Below are 9,716 nucleotides of genomic sequence, written 5' to 3'. Positions count from 1 at the left end.
GTTGATGAAGGGACGCTGATAGTCCGGGCCTAATACCAAACAGACCTCGCAGCCAAACCTAACATCTAAGACCCGAGGTCCCAACCAGGACGCCTGCAGGGTATGGGAACCCACCAGTCCGGCGTGCTCCTCAACCAGGACGCATGCCGGGTATGAGGCCGCCGCAGCCACCTGCCACCAATCCATCTTCAGAGCTATACTACTGCATCTATCTTGCCCGGTCTAGCTGCCGCCGACGCCACCACGATGCCAGACAGCGTCACCCTCCTATGCGAGTCCATCTCCGCGCATCAGCCACCGAGTCTCCACTACGCCACGCCGCCGAGATCCGCCGTCATCAATGGGCAAGATAAATCACCACTCCTCCTCTTATCCCCACCAACCAGCACTTGCTCCAAAATGATGCCCCCGGGAGGGAGAACGATACCGAAAGCGTCGTCATCGTCCGATTTGGTAGACCCAGATCTAGGGTTTCCCCCGGAACTTCCCGATCAGGTTGACGTGACCTGGAACGACGATGCCTCAAGAAGGGAACGACGTCCACGACGCTGCCATCGTCCGCCAAGACCGCAGTCGGGCGCGATTTTCACCGAAAGCCATGTCGTCCTGATCTCACGGCTGGCTGGAACCGAGCGGAACCTCGCCATGAAGACGTATGGTGCCATCGAAAAGCCGGTTGAGGACCTCCGGCCGCCCTACCCCGGCCCCATCACGCGCCGCCAGCCGGCCATAGCCGAACCACAACGGATCTGGCTGGGACGCCAGATCCACGGCCATCGCCGCCGCCAATCGCATAGCGGAGAATCCCACCGGAGGACCTCGCCAGCCCTGGATTCGCCGCACAGCCATGACGCCGCCATGGCTACCGCGCGAAGACCCCGCACGAGGTGCCCCAACCGCCTGATGGGAGATCCATCGCTTCCCTCCTGCCCTAGCCCTTTAGGCGTCGGGCGCCGCCACCACCGCGGCCAGTGCCGGCGGCAACGATCTGCCTAGTGGGAAGGCTGGCGGTGCGAGGAGTTAGGTCCCCTAGCGTCGCCCTGGGTGGCGGCGCGAGGGTGCCTCGACGGTAACTTTGCATACTTAACGTAATTTCAAAAAATAAAATGAATTCCATGGGCTAGGTTCCGCAGGTAAGATCAGCCAGGTGTCACAGAAATGTCATATCAGCCGGGCAAAAAGAGCTACTACAACAAAAGAAATCAAAGGACAGCGACCACTATAGCCGAGAAGAAAGAAAACCAGGTAGTACTGTATGCAAGAAAGAAGCAAAGCAGGCTGCTGCCATGCACAAGGGAAGGGAAGGAAAGAGAAGTGAAGGCTCAAGGGGAGGGGGGCGAGAAAAGGGAGGCGGGAATAGTCCGGAGCAGCAAGCCAACCAACTCCTCGCCGGATCACGGGCATTTTCCCTCCAAAAAGCTTCCTCTCCTCCTTTTTCCCCTTTTCCCCAACGCTCTTATCTCCTCCCTCGTCCATCCAACCAAGCTAGCAATCTCTCTCTCTCTCATCCTCCACGCGGCGCGCGGTTCTTTCTTTCTTGGCTAGCTCCTCGATCAAGGTGTTCGCGCTCAGGCGTGCGGGTCGATGCGCATGGAGGGTGGAGGCGCCGGGGCAGGAGGAGGAGGCCTCGGCGGCGAGGCGCAGATCAAGGGCACGCTCACCCACGGCGGCAGGTACGTGCAGTACAACGTCTACGGGAACCTCTTTGAGGTCTCTGCTAAGTACGTCCCGCCCATCCGACCTGTCGGCCGCGGCGCCTGCGGCATCATCTGGTACGTACGTCATGCGCTGCATCTGCTCGCGTATATTCCTCAGTTACCTCATAATATGGATTGCTTTGCTCGATCAGCTGACTGCGATCCTGTTGCAAGTTCGCTATAGCATATACGACTGAAAGTGGGTCTTGATTAAAGCTACAAATTACCATAGCCTAGCGTATATATAGTATTAAACCGTAAAAGCTTTCTCTAATGGACCAGTACTAGTTACAGTAATTGTTATGGTATATGGCTATATTTAACAGAAAAAATAGCTTCTCAATACTAAAAGGAAACAAGAGCTGTTTCTAGTTGATTTTGAGCCTCTGGTGACAAATTCTTTTCTGTGATCTTCTTCTTCAGTGCTGCTGTAAATGCACAGACTCGTGAGGAGGTCGCTATCAAGAAGATTGGTAATGCGTTTGACAACCAGATCGATGCCAAACGCACTTTGCGAGAAGTAAAGCTGCTTCGCCACATGAATCATGAGAATGTGAGCCATCTTTCCTTCTCTCTCATGTGCCTTCTTGTGATAAACCTCTGTGGGTCACATGCTCATATCTGAAATGTTTTGTGATTTCTATTTGACCATGATTAACTCTGTAGTTTATAGCAAAGGTAAGCCGTCCTGAGGAGATCTGCCGGAAATTCTGGTGATTCTCTTTCAAAGCCAGAATCGCCTGTCATTATTTAGTTACTATACAGATGACATGTGTGACAAAAGTTGAAGTTCCCTACCTCTACTGTGTTTAAACTTTTAACTATCTTGCAACATAAGTCCGCGTGATGTTGATTATCTCCACTTATGATGTCGAAAATATATATGGTGTGACCCTGAATTTGGTGGTATGATCATGACAAAATCTGACTTTTGGCAGGTGATTTCAATAAAGGACATCATACGCCCAACAAGGCGGGAGAACTTCAACGATGTTTACATTGTCTACGAACTGATGGACACTGATCTTCACCACCTTCTAAGATCAAACCAGCCACTCACAGATGATCACTGTCAGGTATGTACATTGTTCTTTCCATCATCCCATCAGCATCAGCCCAAACATTCCACAATTGGTCAGCTTTCCTTTCACCTTAACATTTTCATGATGCAGTATTTTCTCTACCAAGTGCTCCGAGGATTGAAGTATGTGCATTCAGCAAAGGTCTTGCACCGGGACCTCAGGCCGAGCAACCTGCTGCTCAATGCCAAGTGTGAACTCAAGATTGGAGATTTTGGCTTGGCTAGGACCACCACTGAGACTGACTTCATGATGGAGTATGTTGTTACTCGGTGGTACAGGGCGCCGGAGCTCCTGCTCAACTGCTCGGAGTATACTGCAGCAATTGATATCTGGTCAGTGGGTTGCATCCTCGGTGAGATTGCTATGAGGGAGCCACTGTTTCCTGGAAAAGATTATGTTCATCAGCTGAGGCTAATTACTGAGGTATGGCCACTCACTACTACACGAGTCAAGATTTTGTTTTTTCCCTTCTGTTTCTTTTTTCTTCTTTTTGTATATTCTCCTGCTCTCTTTTTGCCTCGGAGTCTGACACTATGATTGTCAGTTCTGATTTAGCATAGGTTCCAACTGCTATGATTTTTCCATGCTTATATCTCTTGGATTACTAACTCAATTAGCACAAGTACACCACATAGGTTGAAGCTTACACTGGTATCTGGTGTAGCATGATACTTCATGCATATGCCTTCATTCAGACTAATGTTTTGGTCCAAGCATGTGATTATTCTAGATGCACTAACATCTCTTGTTCTACTAAATGGAAATGTCTAATGAATCTTCTTGACGCTGTTTGTAATCCTGATTCATTCTTGATCCAAAGCTGATAGGCTCACCAGATGACACGAGCCTTGGGTTTCTTCGAAGTGATAATGCCCGCAGATACGTGAGGTCTCTTCCTCAATACCCGAAACAGCATTTTGGTTCACGGTTCCCCAGTATGTCCACTGGCGCCATGGATTTGCTTGAGAGGATGCTCGTATTTGATCCGAGCAAGAGGATTACTGGTAATCTTGCAGCATAGCGTGATCTTGCTTAATTGCAAAATGACAAATTTAATAATGTGAACCATCATTTCAGAATCGTGTGTGAATCATTAAAACCAAGTTGAAATGACACTTCTTACGATAATTAAACCGTTAATGTAAGAAATATTACGAGGAACTTTCTCTTGGAAGTATAACCTTTACTTATTTTCTTGGTGGCTTCGCAGTTGATGAGGCTCTATGCCATCCTTATTTAGCATCCCTTCATGAGATAAATGATGAACCTGTCTGCCCAGCGCCTTTCAGCTTCGACTTCGAGCAGCCATCATTTACTGAGGAAGATATCAAAGAACTCATTTGGAGGGAGGCTCTCAAGTTCAACCCGGAACCAATTCACTGAAAAGTTCCCAATGTAGAAAAAGAAGCAATTTCAAATGGCAAATCTATCAGCTCCGTGGGAAAATACATGAGCTGACAGCACGATGTACAGAGTAATGAGTGATCACGTCTCAGCATCTTGTCATACGGCTTTGTTGATGACACCATGACTTCGAAAACCTGGAAATTTAGGAAACATGAACGCTTGATCAATAATTTGTTAGCCAAAAAAAGTGGGGCCATTATCTGTATCATGTCAGGTTGTATCTACCCCCTTTTTGTTGTATGCTTAACAAGACCTGAGTTATGGACTATGGTATTACAGCTTCCGGCCACTCTCCGGTCGTCAGTGTTGTTCACCATCCAACAGATGTTACTTATTATTATTGTGTTCTAAACCCTGCAATCAATATACATGTAGTCTATTGTGTCCCGGATACACCTAAGAAAGTTGTCGATTGTGCAGTTGCACTAGTTTGACCAAGAGATTGATAATTTGAATGATATAAGTATTTTTGTATTTTTGGAATAAATAAAACTAGGAAAATAGAAGTGTACAAAATGAGGTTTTAATTGTTCACTAGTGGCAACTCGCAACATTAATAACTTCATTAACATATATGATATAACCTCACAAAATGTGGTAAAGGATCACATCCAAATTTCTTGCTTTATTGGATGAAAATAGGATGAGACCCCATAAACATGGTAAAAAGTCACACCCAATGTCTTTCTAATCTAGATCTAATGGGCACGCCATTGTCAATTGTGCAGTTGCACTAGTTTGACCAAGAGATTGATAATTTGAATGATATAAGTATTTTTGTATTTTTGGAATAAATAAAACTAGGAAAATAGAAGTGTACAAAATGAGGTTTTAATTGTTCACTAGTGGCAACTCGCAACATTAATAACTTCATTAACATATATGATATAACCTCACAAAATGTGCTAAAGGATCACATCCAAATTTCTTGCTTTATTGGATGAAAATAGGATGAGACCCCATAAACATGGTAAAAAGTCACACCCAATGTCTTTCTAATCTAGATCTAATGGGCACGCCATTGTCACCTGAGGTGTCTCCCAAAACAATTTACTAAACAATCGCCATATGATCTCATGGTTCTCAAAGTTCAATACACAATATGAATAAGATTCAATCCAAGATAAAGAAATTCATAATCAGAGATACATCATATAGTTTACCTGCATTAATAATGCCCAAGGTCAAAATCGTGTTCGGCAGCTCATGAGAGAGAGACAGAGAGAGAGAGAGAGAGAGATGACATGTAGCTACTACTTACAAATCTTAGCCCCTAGTATTGACTAATACTCTTGCATCGTCATGCAACAAGGGTCGATGGAGAGGTCCAACACAACTATTCTCCCCTTCGACAGAGTGGTAGAACAGGGTCAGATTAGACCACCTCGGAACGTGTTGAGGCGGCGGCGGAAAAATAGCGAGGGGGCGAGATATAAGTTACCGGGAAGAAGAGGTGGCGAGATAGAGTTAGGCGGGCCCCACACGCACCCTAGAATCCAAGCATGTGGACCCCTGGGGCCTCCCACTTGTTGGTCTTCCCACCGTGTTGCCTCGCTAAAAATCGTCTCCATGTTTTTTCCTGATTTTTCATATCTTTGTAAAAAAACTCATTTTCTGTTAAGCCAAACCAGTGACTAGTACTCTGACACTTCATTATTATGTTAATCTAGAAAAATGATAGATGCATATATGGCATGAATATAGCATGAACCGTTACAAAAATTATGGATGCGTTTAGGGTGTACCGTTGTGTCCATTGGGCCACTTGGTAGATGACACAATCGAGATCCTTGTGGTCCTAAAACTGTTAATTCAAAGACTGCATCGATGTAGATGTATGATTAGACACAATCAAGATCCCTTTTTTTGCTCTCAGAGTAGCTTAGGACCATTGGTCGTGAACTCGTGCATGCACTCAAGGAGAGGAGGGCTTAGTAGCTACTCTACCAGTATAGGTGCCTGTTAGTTTGGTCTTGAGCTTCGGCTCTAGGCCCCTAGAAGAACAAGTGCAAATAAACAACAAACTTCTACCCTAGGCTTGAGAGAAGCTCTTCTCTTAATTGCATTATAAAGCAGAAAGCACATCCACAGGTTCTTCCCCCTCCCTCCACTAGAATTGCAACTATTCCCCATAGATATGATCTACAGTGGCACCGCAATTACCAAAAAAACTACAACTATGTTATATACTCGTCTCCATTTGGAGAATCTCTCTCCCCACACACCCACCCGCATCTCATCCCCCTCTCTCCTCGCCAGGAAAAAGTGACGAGTGGCTAGGGATTTATTTCCTTGTTATCGTCTGCCTTTGAACTCCGCCTATGTTGTCTCAACATAGCCGGTCCCAAGCCCGGGTAAAGGAGGAGGGTTGTGATAGGCTTGGCGAGCCAACGTAAAAACTCAGCCACTCTTATGGAGATGAAACCCAAAAGATTTTCGTTGGGGCGTAACCCTCTCAGCGACGCGCCACATCGGAACCCGAGTGTGGTGGAAAATGGGCAAGGGCCGGGCCGTCACCCCCCAAGTGGCGCGCCGTATCTTGATCTGGATACGGTGGCAAGTGAGCGAGGATCGGGTCGTCGCATCCTTAGTGGCGCGCTACATCGGCGCCCGGATGTAGTGGAAAATGAGCAAGGGTCTTCGCATTTGACTCGACGAGTGCGAAGGGTAAGGAAGCTAGCCGAGCCTAGAAGGATTCGCTTAGGTAGCTGGAACGTAGGGTATCTGACAGGGAAGCTTCGGGAGCTAGTTGATGCAGCAGTGAGGAGAGGTGTTGATATCCTTTGCATCCAAGAAACCAAATGGAGAGGACAGAAGGCGAAGGAGGTGGAGGATACCGGCTTCAAGCTGTGGTACACGGGGACGGCTGCAAACAGAAATGGCGTAGGCATCTTGATCAACAAGAGCCTCAAGTATGGAGTGGTAGACGTCAGGAGACGTGGGGACCAGATTATCCTGGTCAAGCTGGTAGCTGAGGACTTGGTTCTCAATGTTATCAGCGCATATGCCCCGCAAGTAGGCCACAATGAGAGCACCAAGAGGGAGTTCTGGGAAGGCTTGGAAGACATGGTTAGGAGTGTACCGATTGGTGAGAAGCTCTTCATAGGAGGAGACCTCAATGGCCACGTGGGTACATCTCACACAGGTTTTGAAGGGGCGCATGGGGGCTTTGGCTATGGCATCAGGAATCAAGAAGGAGAAGATGTCTTAAGCTTTGCTCTAGCCTACAACATGATTGTAGCTAACACCCTCTTTAGAAAGAGAGAATCACATCTGGTGACTTTTAGTAGTGGCCAACACTCTAGCCAGATTGATTTCATCCTCTCGAGAAGAGAAGATAGGCGTGCGTGCCTAGACTGTAAGGTGATACCTGGGGAGAGTGTTGTACCCCAGCATAAGCTGGTGGTTGCTGACTTCCGCTTTCGGATTCGTGTCCAGCGGGATAAGCGTGCCAAGGTCGCTAGAACGAAGTGGTGGAAGCTCAAGGGGGAGGTAGCTCAGGTGTTCAAGGAGAGGGTATTTAAGGAGGGCCCTTGGGAGGAAGGAGGGGATGCGGACAATGTGTGGATGAAGATGGCGACTTGCATTCGTAAGGTGGCCTCGGAGGAGTTTGGAGTGTCCAGGGGAAGGAGAAGCGAAGATAAGGATACCTGGTGGTGGAATGATGATGTCCAGAAGGCGCTTAAAGAGAAGAAAGATTGCTTCAGACGCCTATACCTGGATAGGAGTGCAGACAACATAGAGAAGTACAAGATGGCGAAGAAGGCCGCAAAGCGAGCTGTTGGTGAAGCAAGGGGTCGGGCATATGAGGAACTCTACCAACGGTTAGGCACGAAGGAAGGTGAAAGGGACATCTATAAGATGACTAAGATCCGGGAGAGGAAGACGAGGGATATTGGCCAAGTCAAATGCATCAAGGACGGAGCAGGCCAACTCTTGGTGAAGGACGAAGAGATTAAGCATAGATGGCGGGAGTACTTCGACAAGCTGTTCAATGGGGAGAATGAGAGTTCTACCATTGAACTGAATGACTCCTTTGATGAGGCCAACATGCGTTTTGTGCGGCGCATCCAGGAGTCTGAGGTGAAGGAGGCTTTAAAAAGGATGAAAGGAGGCAAGGCGATGGGCCCTGATTGTATCCCCATTGAGGTGTGGAAAGGTCTCGGGGACATAGCGATAGTATGGCTAACCAAGCTTTTCAACCTCATTTTTCGGGCAAACAAGATGCCAGAAGAATGGAGACGGAGTATATTAGTACCAATCTTCAAGAACAAGGGGGATGTTCAGAGTTGTACTAATTACCATGGAATTAAGCTGATGAGCCATACAATGAAGCTATGGGAGAGAGTCATTGAGCACCGCTTAAGAAGAATGACAAGCGTGACCAAAAATCAGTTTGGTTTCATGCCTGGGAGGTCGACCATGGAAGCCATTTTCTTGGTACGACAACTTATGGAGAGATATAGGGAGCATAAGAAGGACTTGCATATGGTGTTCATTGACTTGGAGAAGGCCTATGATAAGATACCGCGGAATGTCATGTGGTGGGCCTTGGAGAAACACAAAGTCCCAGCAAAGTACATTACCCTCATCAAGGACATGTACAATAATGTTGTGACAAGTATTCGAACAAGTGATGTCGACACCGATGACTTCCCGATTAAGATAGGACTGCATCAGGGGTCAGCTTTGAGCCCTTATCTTTTTGCATTGGTGATGGATGAGGTCACAAGGGGTATACAAGGAGATATCCCATGGTGTATGCTCTTTGCGGATGATGTGGTGCTAGTTGACGATAGTCGGACGGGGGTAAATAGGAAGTTAGAGTTATGGAGACAAACCTTGGAATCGAAAGGGTTTAGGCTTAGTAGAACTAAAACCGAGTACATGATGTGCGGTTTCAGTACTACTAGCTGTGAGGAGGAGGAGGTTAGCCTTGATGTCCAGGTGGTACCTCGGAAGGACACCTTTCAGTATTTGGGGTCAATGTTGTAGGAGGATGGGGGTATTGATGAAGATGTGAACCATCGAATCAAAGCCGGATGGATGAAGTGGCGCCAAGCTTCTGGCATTTTGTGTGACAAGAGAGTGCCACAAAAGGTAAAAGGCAAGTTCTACAGGACGGCGGTTCGACCCGCGATGTCGTATGGCGCGGAGTGTTGGCCGACTAAAAGGCGACATGTTCAACAGTTAGGTGTGGCGGAGATGCGTATGTTGAGATGGATGTGTGGCCACACGAGGAAGAATCGAGTCGGGAATGATGATATACGAGATAGAGTTGGGGTAGCACCAATTGAGGAGAAGCTTGTCCAACATCGCTTGAGATGGTTTGGGCATATTCAGCGCAGGCCTCCAGAAGCTTCAGTGCATAGCGGACGGCTAAAGCGTGCGGAGAATGTCAAGAGAGGGCGGGGTCGACCGATTTTGACATGGGAGGAGTCCGTTAAGAGAGACCTGAAGGATTGGAGTATCGACAAAGAGCTAGCTATGGACAGGGGTGCGTGGAAGCTTGCTATCCATGTGCCAGAGC

At 47.4% G+C, this 9,716-nt stretch overlaps 1 protein-coding gene across 1 annotated transcript; it reads left to right on the top strand.

Annotated features, from left to right (window-relative positions):
* Positions 1-1,321: 1,321 nt before the first annotated feature.
* On the top strand, positions 1,322-4,550 carry LOC119338382 (mitogen-activated protein kinase 2). The gene is made up of 6 exons (XM_037610695.1): positions 1,322-1,772; positions 2,121-2,250; positions 2,636-2,773; positions 2,870-3,202; positions 3,600-3,783; positions 3,990-4,550. Exons 1-6 carry the CDS (start codon positions 1,585-1,587, stop codon positions 4,160-4,162), a joined length of 1,146 nt encoding a protein of 381 aa, XP_037466592.1. The 5' UTR covers positions 1,322-1,584; the 3' UTR covers positions 4,163-4,550.
* Positions 4,551-9,716: the final 5,166 nt, after the last annotated feature.

This window comes from Triticum dicoccoides, chromosome 7B, assembly GCF_002162155.2.
Source record: "Triticum dicoccoides isolate Atlit2015 ecotype Zavitan chromosome 7B, WEW_v2.0, whole genome shotgun sequence".
Classification (NCBI taxonomy): domain Eukaryota; kingdom Viridiplantae; phylum Streptophyta; class Magnoliopsida; order Poales; family Poaceae; genus Triticum; species Triticum dicoccoides.
Note: the sequence above shows the minus strand (reverse complement) of the source record. Positions and strands in the feature narration are given on the sequence as shown.